This window comes from Cavia porcellus, unplaced genomic scaffold, assembly GCF_034190915.1.
Source record: "Cavia porcellus strain 051 isolate PalLab524CR breed Dunkin Hartley unplaced genomic scaffold, mCavPor4.1 scaffold_32, whole genome shotgun sequence".
Taxonomy (NCBI): domain Eukaryota; kingdom Metazoa; phylum Chordata; class Mammalia; order Rodentia; family Caviidae; genus Cavia; species Cavia porcellus.
Window position 1 is genome coordinate 44,786,159 of NW_026947515.1, and position 19,806 is coordinate 44,805,964.

The 19,806-nt window shown below is 42.7% G+C and overlaps 1 protein-coding gene and 1 pseudogene across 2 annotated transcripts in view; one reads left to right on the forward strand and one right to left on the reverse strand.

Moving 5' to 3' along the window:
* Positions 1-527: 527 nt before the first annotated feature.
* On the forward strand, positions 528-10,619 carry LOC134474429 (heterogeneous nuclear ribonucleoprotein A1-like; annotated as a pseudogene).
* Positions 10,093-19,806, reverse strand: part of Pigl (phosphatidylinositol glycan anchor biosynthesis class L) — a 78,658-nt gene continuing 68,944 nt past the window's right edge. Inside the window, exons 6-8 of one of the 2 annotated variants that reach the window (XR_010045304.1) lie at positions 19,611-19,744; positions 15,850-15,964; positions 10,093-12,710 (exon numbers count right to left, since the gene is read on the reverse strand). Coding sequence is in view for 1 of the 2 variants with exons in the window: in XM_003466307.5 (XP_003466355.2) it covers positions 12,567-12,710; positions 19,611-19,744 (278 nt within the window). In the remaining variant the exon portion in view is untranslated. The remainder of the gene's footprint in view (positions 12,711-15,849; positions 15,965-19,610; positions 19,745-19,806) is intronic. The other variant, XM_003466307.5, reaches the window with a different exon arrangement.

A 19,806-nucleotide genomic window follows, 5' to 3' on the forward strand; every position in this document is an offset into this window, starting at 1 on the left:
CTTGAACCCAGGGCCTTACCACATACCCTAGGCAAATGCTGAATCACTGAGCTGCATCCCCAGCCCCCTTTGCTTTTCTTTTGAGACAGGTGCTCACTAAGTTGCCCGGGCTAAACTCTAACTTGAGATCCTCCTGCCTTAGCCTCCCAGTAGCTGGGGTTACAGGTGTTTCCCTCAGTGCTCCCTAGTTTTAACCGCCATTACCACCAAACAAAACAAAAACCTAAAAAACCAACAGCTTTGAGTCTTTTTGTTTTTCTTTTTGGATTTTTTGAGACAAGGTCTCACTATGTAGATCAAGCCAGCCTTGAACTCTGCAGTTTTTCTACCTCAGCCTCCCAAGTGCTAGAATTTACAGATGTGTGCCACTAGGCCTGGCCTAGCTCCAGAGCAACTGTGAACAGATTTAAAAAAAAAAAAAAAAAGTCTGTTACACAGTGTTAGGGTTGATGCTCCTCCCTCTCTCTCTTGCTATCCATCATCATATTTTGGTCAGATCAACTTTCCTAAAACGTTCTTTTCACTAACAAGTACTGACTCGAGTACATTGGGCAGCTTACTTCTCTCTGCTTGTGGACACTGCCACACCGGAGCATCATCAGTCTCTTCTGACTTCAGAGTCGCCTAAGGAGCCTGGACAGCTGTGGAAGCTTTTCATCAGAGGGCTGAGCTCTGAAACAGCTGAGAGTCTGAGAAGCCATTTTCAGCAATGGAGGACACTCACAGATGTGAGAGATCAAACACCAAGTGCTCCAGGAGCTTTGGGTTTATCATCTACACCCCTGAGAAAGTGGATGCAGCCATGAACGCAGGCCACCACACAAGATGAATGGAAGAGACATGGAACCAAAGATTCTCAAACACCAGGTACCCCCTTAACTGGGAAGACCTTTGTTGGTGGTGTTAAGAAACTGAAGAACCTACGAGATTATTTTCAACAATATGGAAAAATTGAAGTGATTGAAATCATGACCAACCGAGACAGTAGAAAGAAGAGGGCCTTTGTTTTTGTAAAGTTTGATGGTCAGGATTCTGTGGGAAAGACTGTCATTTCTGAAATACCATGTGAACAGCCCCACTGTGAAGTGAGGGAAGCCTTGCCAAGCAGGAGACGCTAAAGTGGTTGAAGTGGTTCTGGAAATTTTGGTGGTGGTCGTGAAGGCGCTTTTGGTGGCAATAATTTTGATCTTGGAGGAAACTTCAGTGGTCAGATTGGCTTTGGTGGCAGCCATGGTGCAGGTGGATATGGTGCCAGTGGAGCTGGCTACAGTAGATTTGGTAATGATGGGACGCAGTCTTTGAGTGGGTGGACGCTACCATGATTTTGGCAATTACAACAACCAGTCTTCAAATTTTGGACCCATGAAGGGAGGAAACTTTGGGGGCAGCAGCTCTGGGTTGTCAAACCATGAAGTCAAGGTGGCTATGACGGTTCGAGCAGCAGCAGTAGCTATAGCTGGGGCAGGAGGCTTTAAATATTGCCAGGAAACAAAGCTTAGCAGGAGAGAAGACCTAGAGAAGTGAAAGAGAAACTACAGGTTACAACAGGTGTGTGAACTCAGCCAAGCACTGGGGCGGCAGGGCCTAGGTGCTAGGAAAAGGACATGTTTTCTACAATACTCAAGTGTATGGGCACGAAAACCTTGTGGACTGTGTGACTGATTGTATAATGGGTTATTTTCACTTCTGTTCTGTGGATGGTATGAAGCATAATAAAGGGTTTTCATGTAGACTCTTTTTGCACCCATGCAGCTGATTGCCGAATGTAATAGCTGCTAATGACACTGAATAAATGTGTATTAAAAAATTAAAACAAGTACTGAATATGTATGACATATCAATGAATATTTGTTCTTCGTTCTAGGAAAACCAATTATGACGTGATCTGTAAAGCAGACCAGACAAGCAAAAAGGACATGAAGAGAAACTGAGATGGCCAGTTCCCTGTTTCTGTGTGGTCACTACCTGGTGAGCTGCCAGCAGCCCTCGGCTGACAGCCATGTGCACGCTGACGTTGGGAGGACCTGGGCAAGCGCAGGAACTGGATTTTCAGGGACAGAACTCCATGAGTTCCTTAAAATTTTAAATTTTAATATTATGCAGATAAATGAATAGTGCCTGCCTGGCAAACATGAGGACCTGAATTTGATCCCTGGTTTCAAAAAAGAAAAGAAAAAATCCAGTTTTGTGTATCTTAAAGCCATATTGGCAGGGCTGGGTGATGTATTTCAATAGCAGAGCATTTTCTTGGCATGCATGAAGTCATGGGTTCAATCCCCACTATCAAAACTAATGCCCCCCCCCAAATCAAAACGAAAAACCACAAATGGTAAGCCCAGGCGTGGTGGCGTACTCCTGTAACCCTAGCACTTGGGAAGCAGAGGCAGGCAGATCATTGCAAGCCTGGGTTATAAAGTGAGCCCAAGCCCAGGCTGAACCAAAGATCGAGACCTTGTCTCAAAAAAACAAAACAAATGGCATCATACTGTTTTTTTGTTCCTATACTTGTATTTTTATTTAATAATACCAATCATTTCACATCAATATACATATCATTATTAGCTGTTGCATAAAATTGCATAGTATGAGTATAATTTAACCCTTTTTCATGATATTATCAGTTTTTTAATGTGAACACTCCTCAGCAAAAAAGTTTCATTTAAAAATTTCTGTTACTTACCTTTGATTGTGTACCTTTTTTTTAAGTGATTTTGTTTTTATGTACTCGGTCTTGAACTCTAGGGCTTTCCACTGAGCTGTGCACAGCCCTTTTTATAAGTCACCGGGTTGCCCAGCCAAGACTCCAGTTTACAGTCCTCCTGCCTCAGGCTTTCAAGTGAATGGATTACAGGTATGGATCTTCATGCCTGGCTTATGTTTTATTTTAAATTACCTTTTTTTTTTTTTTTAGGATTTAAAATTTTTTTTGTCTTTTTCCTTTTTATCGGTACCAGGGATCGAACTCGCAACTGCCTGCTTGCAAGGCAGGCACTTATGCCGCTGAGCTAAATCCTCAGCCCCTAGGATTTTAATTTTTGATGGAACCAAATTTATGTTGGTTTGCTTTTCCTCTGTCTTTCCAACTTACCTTTTCTGCCTTTTTCAGATTAATGACTTACTTGTTTGTTTTCTGGTACTGGGAATTGAGCCCAGGGAGCCCTGCGTTACATCTCCAGGCCTTTTAATTTTGGGGACTGGGTCTCACTAAATTGCCTAGATTGGCCTTGAACTTGTGATCTTTCTGTCCCAGCCTTTTGAGTGATATTTCTTGTTCAAGAATATCTTCCTTATCAAAACCTATAAACGTGTTTACCTATATTTTCCTTCTTACTTTTGTATATTGTTTTGTCCTTTTTTTTTGATGATTTTTGTTTGTTTGTTTAGCTTTTTTTGCAGTCCTGGAGATAGAACCGAGGGCCTCTTCCCTGAACTACATCTCTAGCCCATTTTTTGATACAGGATCTTGCTAAACTGCCAGGTTGCCCAGGCTGGGACTGGATTTGAGGTCTTCTTGTCTCAACCTAGAGTGCTGAGATTACAGGGGTGTGCCACCACACTGGGCTTTTTTTCTTTTTTAACCAACACATAATAATTGTACATATTTATGGGGTACAGTGTGATATTTTGACATATGTACACAAATGTAAAATCAAGTAGATATTTTCTATTCCACGCCTGTTATGTTTTTTTGTGGGAAAACATTCAGTCTTATCTGGCAATTTTGACTTATATGATAAATTATTGTCATGGACACCTTTTTTTTTTTTTTTAATTTTTTTTCTCCTTACCACCCCTTGTCATGGACACCTTACTTGATAAACAGGACACTAGAATTTATTCTTCCTAATTTGATATTGTTTTTGAGATAGGATCTCACCATGTGGTTTTAGACTATCCTTAAACTCACAGACTGGCCTTGAACTCAAGGCAATCCTCCTGCCTCAGCCTGCCAAGTGCTGGCATTACTGGTGTGTGTCACCATGCCCTGTTTTTATTTGTTTTTGAGACAGTCTCACTATGTTGTCCAGGCTGGCCTCAAATCTGCCATCTTTTTGCTTCAGCCTCCAGAGTACTGAGATTACAGGCATGTACTGCCACACCTGGGTTTATCTAATTTTTAATTTTTATTTTTTAGCCAACCTCTTTCCTTTCCCTACCACTGGTTCTGGTTTTATCTCTAGGAAATTAGCAAGTCTCACCAATTGATTTGCTCTGCTTCACTCTTCAGTCAAGCTTTATACTATTCATTTTGTGTTAGGTTTATTTTTATTTTATTTTATTTTTTGAGACAAGTTCTTGCTCTGTAGTTCAGGCTGGCCTTGCGCTCACTTTGTAGCTCAGGCTGGTCTCAAACTCACAATGATCCTCCTGCCTCAGCCTCCCAAGTGCTGGGATTACAGGTGTTAGATTTATTTCTACCTTTTATGTTTTCTGTTTGTCTGAGTTTACACACAGTTTGTCCTGGCTGGTGGGAAGGAGTGCTATTGTTCTTTTTATAGCAAACTCCTATGAGGCCGCCTTGATGAATTTCCAAGTTCACCTACTCGGAGTGTCCCCTGGCCTTGAGGTCACTGGTCACACACTGCTAATGGCCCCGTAGGTGGGAACTTGTTCTTGCTTCAGTCTCTTGAGCCATTTTTCTACTTGTTTGGGGCTGGGAGGAACAAGACTTTGATACTGGACAGGAAGTGCTCGGCTAAGAGCGAGCACTCAGGTGGTCAGGTGCCATTGGCAGCAGCCTGGCACAGCTGCGGTAGGCCTCATCTGCAGGCCGAGTCCCCACTCGCTGCCCCTTTGCCTTCTGGCCTTGGCCAGAGGTGCCCCCTCGGGAGCTGGAGAAGCATTTGCTCCATCTTCATCTTGTATCTTCTGAGCTCACAAAGGAAATGAGACGGCCAGGGCTTCCAAGTCAACATCAACTGGCCGCAGTCAGAGGGAACCCAACTCCTGAGGCCTTGCAGTCCTTATACCCTTAGCAATTTTAAAATAGGACCTTGGAAATTGCCCGGGCTCATATTTATAATCCTCTCGCCTCGGCCTCCCAAGTAGCTGGGATTACAGGCGGCCACCACCACACCCGGCTCTGTTTGACTCTTCCTTCCTTTATGATTTCCTCTCACAGATGCAGCTCTCCCTCAGGTGGAACTTAGTAAGACCAGGTGCCGTTTAACTTTTACTTACCGGTAGCTTCATTTCCAAAACCATTACATAGGGCAGGAGTCCCATTGGCAGGCTAGTGAGAGCTGGACGTGGTAGTATATGCCTATAATCCCAGCACTTGGTAGGCTGAGGCAGGAGCATCTCTGAAAATTCAGGCCCAACCTTATAGCAAGACCTTATCTCAAAAAGAAGAAAAAGAAAGTGTTGTTGGCAGATGCAAGGTCAGCCTTGACCAAGGTCGTGGGGCTCTGTCGTCAGACTAAAACTTTCTGCTTCTCTCTCTCTTGTCCTGAGAATATAAGTATTCTGTAGCTCTAGCAGCCCTTTCTTCCTCCTTTTTTTTGTCTTTTTCCTTTTTATCGGTACCAGGGATCGAACTCAGGACTGCCTGCTTGCAAGGCAGGCATGCCGCTGACCTAAATCCCCAGCCCCAGCCCTTTCTTCCTCTTGTCTGCCTCTGTGTCGGTGGGTTTTTTGTTTTGTTTTGTTTGTTACCCGGGATCGAACTCATAACCTTGTACATGCCAGGCAGGTGCTGTGCTGCTGAACTAAATCTTTGGCTCCCCTGTGTCAGTTTTTTTTTTGTACCGGGGATCGAACTCACAACCTCACTCTTGCCAGGTAGATGCTTATGCTGTGAGCTAAATCCCTGTGTCAGTTTTGACTTGCCCACTTTTCATAGGATTCCCTAACTTCACCCTGTTTTCTTAGCATGAACTAACTTTGATACTTTGTAATGCTGATAGATAGTGGTCTCCAGGTACACTGTGCAATCTTCTGGAAATGCCTAGGGAAGAAAATATAAAATTTGTCTTTCTCCTTGTAAAATACATTTTTTGTTTGTGCTTCCTAATATATATATTAGGAGTTAGAAAACATATTGTTGAAAAATCAAAATCAGTATTCTGGTCATCTGAGACTCAAGTCCCTTGTTGGAAGATAGATGGTAGCTGCCAAACACTTGTAGATGCATTTTTGTATTAATTTCTATTTCATAAGGGTGTTTACAGATGTAGAATTACAGAGTCCAAGGATATGTACCTTACTGAGATACTGAATTCCAGAAGATACCACCATGTGTGTATTTCCTTAGCTGCAGGACATTGAACACTGTTATTTTTAGAAATCTTTGTGTACAGGTAAGTGTCAACTGGTTTTTTTGTTTTTATCAGTACCAGGGATCGAACTCACGATCACACATTTGCAAGGCAGGCGCTTATGCCACTGAGCTAAATCCCCAGCTCGGGGTACAGGTAACGTGGCATTTTCTTTGTAATTTATGTGTCTTTCATTAGTGGTGTGATTTATTTCCTACCATTGACCACCAGCGTGTGCTTGTGTGCTCATGTCCTGGCTGCTATTGAAGGCTGGGTGGTTTTTCATGGTTTTTGGTTATTTGGGTTCCTCTTTGTCATTTCTCCATCATCAATCCATTTTTCTTTGTGGATATTTAAGAGTATCAGTAGAGGGCCTGGGGTTTAGCTCAGCAGCACAAGCGGCTGCCTGGGAGGCACAAGGTCATGAGTTCCATCCCTGGTACCAAAACAACCACCCAAACAGAAGAATATTCACACCTGTTCCCAGTGGCACACGCTGTAATTCCAGAGGCTGAGGCAGGGGGACCACAGGTGGGAGCCAGCCTGAGAAACTTAGTGAAATATGTCTCAAAGTAGGAAATAAAAAAGGACCGGCAATAGCTCAGTTTGAAGAACCTGAGTTCAATCTTTGGTAAGATAAATAAAAACATTTAAAACTGTATATTGCATAAGTATGGACTCCATATAATTATAATTTTGACTGCTTTCTAGATAATATGTAATATCAGTTTTGATTTCCTCTTTGATTACGGGTTATTTAGAAGTGATTTTCTTGATTTCTTAGCAGGTTTGTTCTCCTCCCATTTGGTAATTTTATGATTTATTTGTATGTTATTTGATTATGATCAAAGCATATGAGCTATGAAACCTTCTTTTAAAATTTTCTTTTTTGTTTTTTAATTTTTGCTTTTTGAGACAGGGTCTCACTGTGTAGCCCAGGCTGGCCTCAAACTCACAGTGATCCTCCTGCCTGTTTCCTGGCATGCACCACCACACCCAGGCTTTGGGCTATAAAATCTTTGTGACAGAAAACTTACTAAGAATTTCTCAGTGGCCAAAACTAATTGACTTTTGTGTACATTCTATCACATAAGAAGTGAAGGTTGCTAGGTGTGGTGATACATGCCTGAAATCCGACCTGCTTGGAAGTTTGAAAGGAAGCATCTCAGGTTTGAGGCCAGCCTGGGCAATTTAGCAAGATCTTGTCTCAGAATGAAACAATAAAGTCTGGTGGTGTAGCTCAGGACTATCTTGTTTCAGTCCCTCGTACCGCGAATTAAAAAAGAAGTGGATGCTGATTTAGAAATGCTTTAGTTTTACTCTTTTCCAACTTGATTTATTAAAATTCTATCAAAGTCTTCTAGAATAATTTTTTTAAAATAAAGATCATGTATTCCTAGGTGTTTTTGTTTCATGCATCTGGCTTAAAGAGTGAACCTGTAATGAAATATTCCTTTTTGTCCAGTTGGGGTCATATTTGGCCTCAGTTTCTAATGTTGCTCTTTCTATTTGCCTAGAATGTGGTAAAGATGCATCCTTTCATTTTTAGCCTTTGTCACCTAAAGATATAGCTAGATGTTATCATCTAACTTAATTGGATAATCTTTTTTCTGGAATGCTGAGCTATATTGCCAGCCCTTTTTATTTTATTTTGAGACAGGGTCTCACTAATTTGCCAAATTTATGATCTTCCTGTTTCAGCCTCCTGAGTAGCTGGAACTACTTGAGTGCTTGGCTAACAGTCCCTTTTGATAGGAAACAGCTCGTTTGTATTTTCTGGAAGTAAATGATAGCTAATCTTATTCTACTTGTCATCTATCATTGTTTATTGCATTTCATGCCTTTTTTAACTTTCTTGTGTAGACTTTTAGTTTCTCTTCATCTTCTGCTTTTCCTTTACGAGTCTGGATAAAATGCTTTTCCCTTCTGCAAGTGGTTTCTTTTCCTTTTCTAACAACCTCAGCTGAACCCTATTTCTGTCTACGGTTTGTCACCCTGGGCTGTGATACTTGATCTCCATAGCATGACCCGGCCCCCTTTACGCTGAATTCAGTCAGGAATTTCACAAAACACTGGTGTATCCATTTTTAACGAGTCAGATCAAAATTGTTTGGGGCCAGGGATATGGCTCAGTGGCATAAGTGCCTGCCGAACAGCACAAGTCCTGAGTTGGATTCCTCAGACAAATAAATAAATTTAATTAGGTTAAAGGGCTGGGGATTTAGCTCAGCAGCACAGTGCCTGCCTGGCAAGTGCAAGGCACTAAATTGTATTACTGGCAGGCAGGGGAAAAAAAGGCTGTTTGGCATTTGGTGGCCTCTTTTAATATGCTGGCTGAAGTCTTAGGCAGATTATTATTATTATTTTGTCTTTTTCGTTTTTGTCAGTACCGGGGATCGAACTCACGACTGCCTGCTTCCAAGGCAGGCGCTTATGCCGCTGAGCTAAACCTCCAGCCCCACAGATTATTATTTACCTACCCATCGATGGGCTTTTCTCCTTTTGGAATTTGTCTGTTTTTCTTTCTTTTTTTTTTTTTTTTTGTCTTTTTTCCTTTTTATGGGTACCAGGGATTGAACTCACGACTGCCTGCTTGCAAGGCAGGCGCTTATGCCACTGAGCTGAATCCCCAGCCCCTTGTCTGTTTTTCTGAGACTGGGTCTCACTAAGTAGTTCAGGTTGGCCTCAGACTCACAGTGATCCTCCTGCCTCAGCCTCCCGAGAGCTGGGATTACAGGTGTGCACCTCCCCTGGCTCTCCCTCTCTGTTCGTTGATATTGCAGATTGCTGATTTGGCCACTGTTGAGAGCATCCTCTTTTGTCTGGCCCAGAGCCAGAATGTCCATTATGGTGTCTAATAGTCTCTTCCCTAACTGCTGCATCAGAGAGGCCTGTTTCCTCCAGAGAATGGACTCCCTCCCCACCTCCTGTCTCCTCGCTGAGCCTCCTCGGATCCCCCTTTTGTATTCAGCCTGTTTGCTTCTGGCTTTCATTTCCTTCACAGATCTGTGTTCCTCAGTAGGGGCCAAAGTGAGGGTGGGAGCCCAAAGATTTCTGCTCTTCTCTGTCAGGTATTAGAACTGACCACCTGGCAGCCCTTTCCTGAGGGGTGTGCAGGGGCTGGGTGCAGGTGTCGGACATGAAGGGAACCCTGCCAGCCCAGTCCCAGGCCCAGCCTGGCGGACCTCCTCAGACTGAGAAAGTGGGCGCAGCCCTTCCTTGGGGAGGTTGTTTCTCTCCCACCCCAAACACAGTCTTTCTTTACCTCACCTCAGCAGCTCCTTTCTTGCCAAGCTGGCCTTGAACTCAGGACCCTCCTGCTGCTGCAGTCTAGGGAGTTGCTAGGGTTACACATGTATGCCACACCGGGCTCTCCTCCTCTTCCTGGGTTCCTGTGACATTTTCTTTGCTCCAGGGTTTAGAACTGCTGCCTAACTTAGCAGGTTGTTAATTTCAAGGAAGGGAGGGGCACAAGGGGCAGAGGGAACATGGCTGCCAGGTGGCAGGGCTGCTTTTGGATGATTTGTACAAAGGTGTCTTCCTCTTGCCACGATGGGTGTCCTCAGCGCTGCATTCCACCCGGAGGGACCAAGAGACTGCCACTGGCCTCTGAGACCCTGTTTCCTGTGCTGTTTGTCCCTTGGCTCTTCCTGGCACCAGGACAAGCCCAGTTCTGATGCTGTCCTCTTCCAGGAACCCAGACTGGCACCTGCAGCTGCACGGGCACCCACCTGGCTGCTGTGAGCCTCCAGGAAGCTGCAGGAAGGAGAAAGGGGAGGGAGACCTCACGCCCAGGCGGTATCCTCTGGGCAGTCAGCAAATAAAGACCCTTAAATTTCCTTTCTAGATTTTAATTTATTTTAAAAATTTGGAATGTACAATAAAACAAAAGTACAAGGCAGAAAATAAGTTTCAATTCTCACCAACCAGGAGCAGTGTAATTCTATACACCTTTCTTTGGTTTGTTTTGCTTTTTTGAGACAGGGTCTCACTACACACTCCAGGCTGATCTTGAGCTCACTGTGCAGGCCAGGGTGGCTTCAAACTCCTAGCAATCCTCCTGCCTCAGCCTCTTAAATGCTGGGATTATTGCCACCATGCCTGGCTTTCTATGTAACTTTCTAACCTCTAAGATTTGAAGATATTTTTGAATAGGTAGCAATACATGCAAATTGTACAAAATTCAAAAGGTATAAATTCCTTCCCTCTTTCCCAATTCTTTTCTTCAAAGACAAGCAATTACTGGGATCACTTTTACATTGATAGGCATGTAGCGTGCATAGAAACATACTTTCCCCCCTCCCGAATGGCTGCATTATCTAACACTGTCGTGCATTTTGGTTTTATAACCAAAAAGATTTATAAATCTTTCCATATTGATGTACCACCTTACTAAAACAAAACACACTCACAATTAATTTCACCAACTGTTAATTGGGGGACATTTTGACCGTGTCGATAATTTACTATTAGAATGGGTGTTTTAATGTCTGCAGTTGACATACTTCTTGAGGATGTGGAGTAAATCTATAGTGTAAATTAGTTTAATGGAAATGCTGGGTCAAAGTATAAGTATGTTTTCTAGAAATCACCAAACTGTTCTCAGAGAGATTGGACATGCCAGTCCCTCTGCTTAGAGCTCGAGACTGTATTTATGCTCTCTCAGAAGAACACAGCAGTAGCAGCTGGTCTTTGTTTCTGTGAGCCATATCCTGCTATTGCCTCTTAATGCAGCGTCTTCTTGGTGAGTTCTAAGGTTGGACCATTAATAGTCACCATTTTGCAGATGAAAGATCGAGGCAGAGGAGAGTTCGGTGCCTCGCCTGTAATTACGTTGCCCGGGATTCTAGCTTCTAGCCCAGGGTCGCCAGTAGGTTTCCTCACAACTGAGCTTTCCCACCTCAGGAAGTAGCTGCCAAGCCAGAATTCTCAGCTTTTCTTTGTAGGGCAATTTGAAGACATTTAGATCCTTACATTTTTTCAAAACAAATTTCATGTAATCTCAGCACTCTGGGAGGCTGAGGCAAGAGGATCACATGTTCAAGCCTGACCTGAGCAACTTAGCAACTTAGAGAGATCCTGTGTCAAAAATTAAAGAAAAAGGGGGGTTGGTGGGCAGGGTGTTCTAAGTTGTTCAGTATGAAGACTATGAGTTCAATCCCCAGTTCTGCAAATAAATAAATAAGTAATTTGAAAAGTAATAAATTAAAAACAACTTCTAGACTTACGTTTTCCTAAAAGCTTAAGATCTGGGGGCTGGGGATTTAGCTCAGAGGCATAAGCACCTGCCTTGCAAGCAGGCAGTCGTGAGCTCGATCCTCGGTACCAATAAAAAAAAAAAAAAAAGCTTAAGATCTGAGATTGTCACTTGTAAGCTCTTCCAGGGCAAGGTCTTCATGTGAAAGGCACTCGGGAGCTTCAATCAGTGTAAGTCATGTTAAACACAGCACGGTTTCCTTAGATTCGCGTTCTAGCAAGTAGTGCACAAAGAAAAATCTAAGGAATTATGGTTGAGCTAATTCAATAAGTAGTGGTATTTTTTCCTTCTTCTTTTTGGACTATAGCATGTGTACGTGTGTGCATATGTGAGCCTATATATATGGCTTGGGTGTGGCCCCTCAAAGCCAAGTTAGAGACACGGTCCCCAGTGCATCTGACTTGCAAGGTGAGACCCTTTGGGAGGTAAAGGCCATTCATGGATTAGGGGGTTAATGGGTCATTGTGGGAGTGACTCTGTTGTAAAACTGAGTACTTGCGTGCTTGCTCTGTCTCGCTCCATGTTACATCCTCTGCCTTGTGAGGATGCAGTGAAAAACCCCTCACCATATGCCAAGCAGATGTTAGCACCATGCTTTGGATGTCCCAGCCTCCAGAATCATGAGCTACATAAACCTCTTATTTTTCATAAATTACTGAGTTCGTGGTATTCAGGTATAGCAACAGAAAATGAACCAAGATGCTCTGCTCCGGAATCAATGTGCAAATCATATCTGTGAAGTGTTTTTAGAGCACTTTTACATTCATTTGTGGTAAGAGCCTGTCTAAGCTCTGGGCCAGGTGTTTGACACACACTGTGTCATCATGCAGAATGTTTTTCCAAAGACGTGAAAAGCTAGCAGGTAGCTACGATGATCCGGAAGCTGGTTTGTTTTTGTTCTTTCGGGGTCTTCCCCCCGGAAGAAGAAGCCTTAGGAAGTTTGGGTAGCATATTGGCCTCATGGCCTGGCTTTCACAGAAGCTCTCTGGCTGTGATTTCCTTTGGCTCAGGGAGTTAAACCAGCTTCGGGCCAGGTCTCTGGGTTTCCCGGTCTATTTCTCTCTTTTGCTCCTCAGATCTGAAAACTCTTCAAGGCTTGAGAGGAAGTGCAGTGAGTTGATTCTCATGTATCTGGAGAAAAGAATGTAGAGGCGGCGGAACCACAGGAGCTGGCTATGGTGGCAGAACATGGCTTTCTAGAAAAAAGCAAACGGGACCAGTCATGCACTTACTCTGTATCTGTCACTCTCAGATTAGCTTTCTTACTCGAAATTCTTCCTCCCACTGACACACCGCATGCTGTAGTCTATCTGGCATCTTCCTGGGCACACAGACGGGTCTCTAACACTGTCTCTACTGCTAAGAAAACCCAAAGCACTGGCTACCAGCCCAAACCCCGGGAAGTCTACAAATACCACCTCTGTGTGAACACTGCTGTGAGGTAAATACTAGGTATTTTTGTTTGTTTGTTAATTGTTGTTTTTTTGGTCCTGGGACTTTAACCCAGGGCTTTCCCATGGAGCCACATCCCTAACTTTTTTTTAGTTTTGAGACAGGGTCTTGCTTGGTTGCTAAGTTGCCTGGACTGGGCTTGAATTTGTGATCCTCTTGCCTTAACTTCCCAGAATGCTGGGATTATAAGATCACAATGCTTAGCCACTACCGTTTTTCTCCCTCCTCTCTTAAGATAGATGAGGAAACTGAGTGATCTCAAATACCTACAAGGTAGCAGACTTGAGATTCAAACCCAGAGCCACCTGATTGACTCTTTGGCCTACATTCCTAATCATTTTGCTCCATTACCTCACTTACACAACAAAAACGGGGATGTTTTAGAAGAAGAGGAATCGGGGCTGGGGATTTAGCTCAGCGGCATAAGCACCTGCCTTGCAAGCAGGCAGTTGTGAGTTCAATCCTTGGTACCGATAAAAATGAAAAGGACAAAAAACAAACAAACAAACAAACAAGAAGAGGAATCAAAAAGGACCTGGGGATGTAGCTGAGTGGTAGGGTCCTTGCCGAGAATATGTGAAGTCCTTAGGGGTGGACATGAGTTGTCCTTCCCTACCTTCTACCAGGGGAATGTAGATTACCTTGTTATTTTAGTTCATTATTTTAGTCTTAAGATTTTATTTATTTTTAAATTTCCCATGGTGCTGGGATTGAGCCCAGGGCCTTGTGGATGCTGGGCAAATACCAGCACTGGGCTGTGTCCTTGCTTGGTCTCACTAAGGTGTCCAGGTTGGCCTTCAACTTGCACACTTCCAGTCCCAGCCTCCTAAGTAGCTAGGATTACAGCTGTGCATCACCACATACAGCTCTAGTTCAGTTTTTCAGTGGATCATAGAAACTGATTTAACAATATGTGATACATGTAAAAGGTTGCTGTTTTTCTATAAGAACTATAATTTAACTGCCTAAGTTAATATTGTAGGGTTTTTTGTTTTGTTTGGTTTGGTTTGTCTTTTTGAGACAGGGTCTCTATGCAGTTCAGGCTGGCCTGAGCTCACTTTGTAGCCCAGGCTGGTCTTGAACTTGTAATGATCCTCCTGCCTCAGCCTCCTGAGTGCTGGGATTACAGGTATGAGCCACCATGCCCAGCCTAAATTAGTATTGTTGCAAAACTCTAAGGAATACATTAGTTACCATAACATATATGACTTTATGCAGTGAACATACCTGTGATAATCAAGCTTTAGCTGATAAAAAGAATTAGAGCAGAACTGTCACTATAGAGTATATTCAGGCAAAATATTTCATACCATTCTTTCCACAGCAAACACTTTTTTTTTTTTTTTTGGTCTTTTTTCCTTTTTATTGGTACCAGGGATTGAACTCACAGCTGCCTGCTTGCAAGGCAGGCACTTACGCCACTGAGCTAAATCCCCAGCCCCCTAGGAAACACATTTGAAGTAAACTTTATTATCAGGAGCAAAGATGATACATGAACTCAGAGAAGAGAATTAACATTTTGAATACCATAATAAAAATACTATGTTTGGGCCGGGGATTTAGCTCAGCAGCATAAGTGCCTGCCTGGCAAGCATGAGGTCGTGAGTTCCATCCCTGGTACCGCAAAAAGAAAAAAAAGTTTAGGAAACTATTGAGAGAAGGGATGACCTTTACACAGTCCACACCACACTTGACCTGCTTCCTTGAAATACGTATCTTGTTTTATGGATCCCCATATCATGGTGCTCAAGTGGTCCACCTACCCAGCCTTCAATGACTTTAGCACTCATTCAGAGGGGCATTCAGAGAAATGATTTGTTTCTTTCTTTTTTTTTTTTTTTTTTGTCTTTTTCCTTTTTATCGGTACCAGGGATTGAACTCCCGACTGCCTGCTTACAAGGCAGGCGCTTATGCCGCTGAGCTAAATCCCCAGCCCATATGATTTGTTTCTTGTCAGCTTAGTTTTTCATTAGCTATATTATTTTTTATTAGCTTTGCTCAAATTTTCTTTCTTTTTCTTTTTTTCTTTTTTAAGCAGTGGCAAAGCATTCAAGAAAGCAAAAATTAAAGCGGGAGCAAGTTTGGACCGAGTAAAATGAGAAAGAGGGTGAGAGCAAAGATAAGGGCACGCCGTGTTCCTGGAAGCACAGCACAGCTGTCATGGGAAGGAGGGGTAGCCGCAACTTTTCTTTCTTTCTTTCTTTCTTTTTTTTTTTTTTTTTTTTCCTGGTACTGGGGATCGAACTCACGACTGTGTGCTTGCAAGGCAGGCGCTTACGCGGCTGAGCTAAATCCCCAGCCCTAGCCTCAAATTTTCTAAGGGAACATTAAATAAATAAATAAAAATTATGTGCTTTTCTCCCTATTTGGGAACATTTTCACTACCCATCTTTCAAAATGCTGATTTTACTGCTTATGCAGTACTGTATGTCTTTCCTACTGAATATTGGCTACTGTAAATTATACGAATGAATATTCTTGCATGTAAATGTATAGACTCATCTTTGTTCCTTTCATTAAAATTCTACAGAAATATAAATTATTGGACCAGAATATGAATTATACAAGTAATACAAGACTATAACAGTATTTAAAATTAAAAAAATAAAACATACCTTGAATCTTACCATTTGGAAGTAATCACTATTAATACTTTTATTTTTCTTCTACCAGGAATCGAAATCCGGCCTCACCTGAGCCACTAAGCTACACCCCAGCCCACTATTAATGTTTTTTGCATATTCTTCGCTGTGTGTTTTTGTGCTTGTGGGAAACCATAGAATGACCTCTACATACTGTTTTGTAGTAACCTGTTTGTTTTCCATAAGGTATGAAGAATATCAAAAGGGTAAAAGCAGTTTTCAGAAGACTTCGCATACATACGGAGTGCAAACGCAGGACCTGCTGCCTGGGTAGAGGTTTGCTGTCTAGAGGCTTTGCAGGACAGGAGACCCAAACTTGCAGCTCAGAGCGTGGAGCCAGGAAGGGTCTCCTTCACCTGTGGAGCAAAGCTGGGGAAAGTGCCTGCTGCAGAGCCCAGGCACGAAGGCAGGGCAGCAGCCCTGTGCCTTGTTACCCGCTGAATCAGCCGGGGATAGAACACCAGGGGACCTGATTCTAGCCACTTGGCAACTGCACAGCTCTTGGGCGGGAGGGGACCCGGAGGAAGAGGAGGCTAAAATCCCTGCACTCTGCAAACTACAGTACTTTAACCCATGTTTACAGAGCAGACTTTTTTTTTTCTTTTAGATATTGGGAATTTTAAATTTAGGATGTTCAAAGAGCTAAATAACAGAAGAAAAACTCTAGTGGAGAATAAGAAATTATGAGATAAACATGCAAATAAAAAATGACAAATTTTGGAAAACAAAATATGAAATAGAAAAAAATTTTAACAGGAAAATGAAGAAACACAGGGCGGTAGGCCTGGTAGCTCATGCCTGTAATCGTAGTTACTCAGGAGGCTAAGGAAAGAGAATTCCAAGTTTGAGACCAGTCTGCACATCTTGGCAACACGCTGTCTCAGATTAAAACATAAACTGAGAAAGGCCGAGCACGGAAAAAAAAAAAGAAGAAACAAAATGGGCTGGGGTGTGGCTCAGGGCAGTGGTAGACACAAAGCCTAGCTTACTAGGACCTGATACGTATTTATTAGGAGTCCTGGGGTGAGAAGGAAGGAAATACCCCACAAGAGGCAAGTGAGGAAGTATAAAGTGAGCACGTGTCAGAAGTATTACATATGGGTGCTCAGTTTGGGGGTACTAAGTAGGATCATGTCAACAGGATCTGCCATAGTCATGCTACAATAAGACCTTAGGGCCCAAAAATATAGAGGTAAACTTCACAAACAAAAAAAGATTATATAACACCAGGCTTTCATCAGCATAGGCACTACTAAAGCTTAAGTGCAATACACAGATACATCTCTAAAAATTGCTAAGGTATGCTGGCACACAGCTGTAATCCTAGCATTCTAGGAGGCTGAGGCAGGAGGATTTGAAATCGAAGTCTAACCTGGGCAATTTAGTGAGATCTTGTCTCAAAAAAAAAAAAAAAAAAAAGCATCGGAGATGTAGCTCAGTGTAAAGGCCTTGGGAAGGGAAAGGCTATGAAAAACTTGGCTATTTCCCGGGGAATGTTAAACAGAAAACATGAAATTGGTTAGTAGAAATAAATCTAAGGCTGGGTGTGGTGGTGCATACCTGTAATCCGAGCACTCAGGAGGCTGAGGCAGGAGGACTTACATGAGTTCAAAGCCAGCCTAGACTACACAGTGAAACCCTGCCTCAAAAAATTGAAAAAAAAAAATCTAAATATCACTAGCTACAAATAAAAACAGAACACATATATCTACTATCAGACATTTCATATCAGGATTAGAAAATCCAATTATATGCTGCTGATAGAAAACACAACTAAAAATCACAATGAAAAGCTAAAATAAAAAGGTTAAAAGAAAAACAAAGACATAAACCATGTAGAGACTAACCCCCCGAAAAGACTACAGAATAATAAAAGGAATAACAGCTTTCATCTTTTTATGTACCTAAAAGCAAACAGTGAAAATTGACAAAAAGCTGATGAGAAAAATGGGCACTAAATATACCACAAAAAGGATACTTTTTTTCCCATTGTGAGAGATAAAATAAGAAATAAATGGAAGCTATGCATGGTGGCTCACGCCTGTAATCCCAGCCCTCAGGAGGCTAGGCAGGAGGATCATTGTTTGAGACTTGCCTGGACTTGGGGCTGGGGATTTAGCTCAGCGGCATAAGCACCTGCCTTGCAAGCAGGCGGTCCTGAGTTCGATCCCTGGTACCGATAAAAAGGAGACTTGCCAGGACTACAAAGTGAGCTCAAGGCCAGCCTGAACTGCATAGCGAGACCCTGTCTCAAAAAAAAAAAAAAAAAAAAAAAAAAAAAGTACACATGTTGACTCAGCAGTACCAAAATTGATCATAAATTATGTTGCTAAGGAAATCTCAGTACTTTTATAAAAATAAGCATAACACACACCACATCTACTCAATACAAAGCAATTAAATTACAAATCAAGAGAACTACATGCATCCATGTGTATATGCACATAGACAGATTTGCATTATTTCTAGTAGTTATTTGTCTATAAAGTCACTGAGAACTCTGAATTTGTGCATTGAGACCACTGCTCTTAGGTAATAGAGGTTCCTATGAACCTCTCTCTGGTCACAGCATTTTCCTAAATTCATCTACACACTTATGTGTGTTTCTGTTTAAAGACACTTAATATGGACTGTTTATTTATTAGCACTGAACTATTGACTGCAGTGTTTTAACTCATGCCCAAATGACGCTAACCCAATACACATGTTCTCTCCACAGTAAACACCATACAGCGTTGTGCCTGGGGACCCCAGCCAGCTTCACCATCGTAGTTAAGCCATTTAAAATAGCAAAATCATAAAAATCATGCTAATGAGGAAAATGTGGCACTGGAAAAAAAAAAACCTTCTTTTTTTTTTTTTTTTGGTGAGAGCTGAGAGCTGTGCTGCCTTGCTAAATCTTCCCTAGAAACATGCATGTGTGAATCAGGTGGCTCGAATTTCTCACTGCCTTGTAATCACACGTGGCTGTGAATGACCAAAAAAGCAAAGCTAGTATCGATCTTGGAATTATAAATTAATTTTAAAAAATCATTATTTAATCATTATTTTATATTACTAGGGATGAAACTAGGGCCTTTGCACTGAGCTATGTCCCCAGCCTTTTTTAAAATTTTTCAATTCTGAGATAGTGTTTCCCTAAGTTGCTCAATGGTCCGGGCTGCCCTGAAATTCAAATTTGGAATCCTTCTGTCTCAGCCTCCCAGACCGCTGGAATTACAGGTGTGCTCCACCATGGCTGGCTAATTGTGTGTGTGTGTGTGTGTGTGTGTGTGTGTGTGTGTGTTGCTGGGGTTGGAACTCAGGTCCTAGTATATGCTAGGCAAGCACTGTAACACTGAGTCACATCCCCCAGCAGCTCAGTCAGCTCACAAAGAAATTTTTGCAAGTAAATGCATCCATAAATACAGAACTACACATAAAAAGGATCACCATGTATGTTTGTCAACTCTACCATACATCCCTAAGACCTTAGGAATTGAAAATAAATTCAAAATGTAACAGGGTTTCACCACTAGTTCAGGCTGGCCTGGACTCACTGTGTTGCCCAGGCTGGCCTTGATCTCACAGCAATCCTCCTGCCTCACCCTCCCATGTGCAGGCGGGGGCCTCCATGCCCAGCAAAACAGATTTTAAATAACAGGACTTATATATAATATAGAATTCATTATATCTATTTGAAGACTATAGCCCAAGAAATTAACGATTACTTTTGAGTGGTGGGATTGCGAGTAATTTTTATTTCTTATTTTCTGGATCCTGTTATATATTTCTAAATTTTCTACAAATAAGCACGAGTCATTTAGTGCTTTAAGAAAAATTATAATCTTTAGAAAAAAAGGTCAACGCCATGGAAGTCTACGCCTCCCACCTTCTCCTGGCCTGGTCCTCACACTCAGGGAGAGACGTGGGCCCTGTGGGAGGTCCCTGGCAAGGGCCTCTGTGGGTTTTGAGGAGCCACGGCCCCGCGTGGCGGGGTGTCCAGGAATTCGCAGGGCTCACCTTGGCGCGTGCCACTTCCTCACTGGTGAGCACGAAGAGGACGTCCGGCGGGCGCAGCAGAGACCAGGGCAGGTCCAGGAGGGAGAGGTATTTGCGTAGCACGTTCACAGACTGCAGCGTCAGCACAGAACACCCTGGTGGGGAGGGCACCGAGGAGAGCACTGCTGCTCCCAGCCAGATCTTCCCCCCAGCGCTG